Raw genomic sequence first — 232 nt, forward strand, 5'->3', positions numbered from 1 at the left:
ACTCAAGACTGCTGAGCCGAGGGAAGGCCCGGGATTTCGGTCGTTGCGCCCCCAGCCCCAGGCCGCGCGCTCCGCCACAGTGCTGGGGGGCTATGGGGGCTCCGCGCCACCCACCGCCCGTCCTCCCCCGGCTCCCGCTGGGGCTGCTGCTGCTCCTCCTGCTGCTCCTGCTCCTGAGCGGACCGGCCCCGGGTCGCGCTTCCCCGCGGCTCTTGGACCACCCGGCACCCGT

At 75.0% G+C, this 232-nt stretch overlaps 1 protein-coding gene across 1 annotated transcript in view; it reads left to right on the forward strand.

The window, feature by feature from the left end:
- Nucleotides 1-6: 6 nt before the first annotated feature.
- IL17RA (interleukin 17 receptor A) overlaps nucleotides 7-232 on the forward strand; it is a 22,423-nt gene continuing 22,197 nt past the window's right edge. Inside the window, exon 1 of the mRNA XM_025040996.1 lies at nucleotides 7-230. Coding sequence (XP_024896764.1) covers nucleotides 93-230 — 138 coding nt within the window. The 5' untranslated portion in view covers nucleotides 7-92. The remainder of the gene's footprint in view (nucleotides 231-232) is intronic.

The sequence above is a fragment of the Pteropus alecto genome, unplaced genomic scaffold, assembly GCF_000325575.1.
Source record: "Pteropus alecto unplaced genomic scaffold, ASM32557v1 scaffold76, whole genome shotgun sequence".
Lineage (NCBI taxonomy): Eukaryota > Metazoa > Chordata > Mammalia > Chiroptera > Pteropodidae > Pteropus > Pteropus alecto.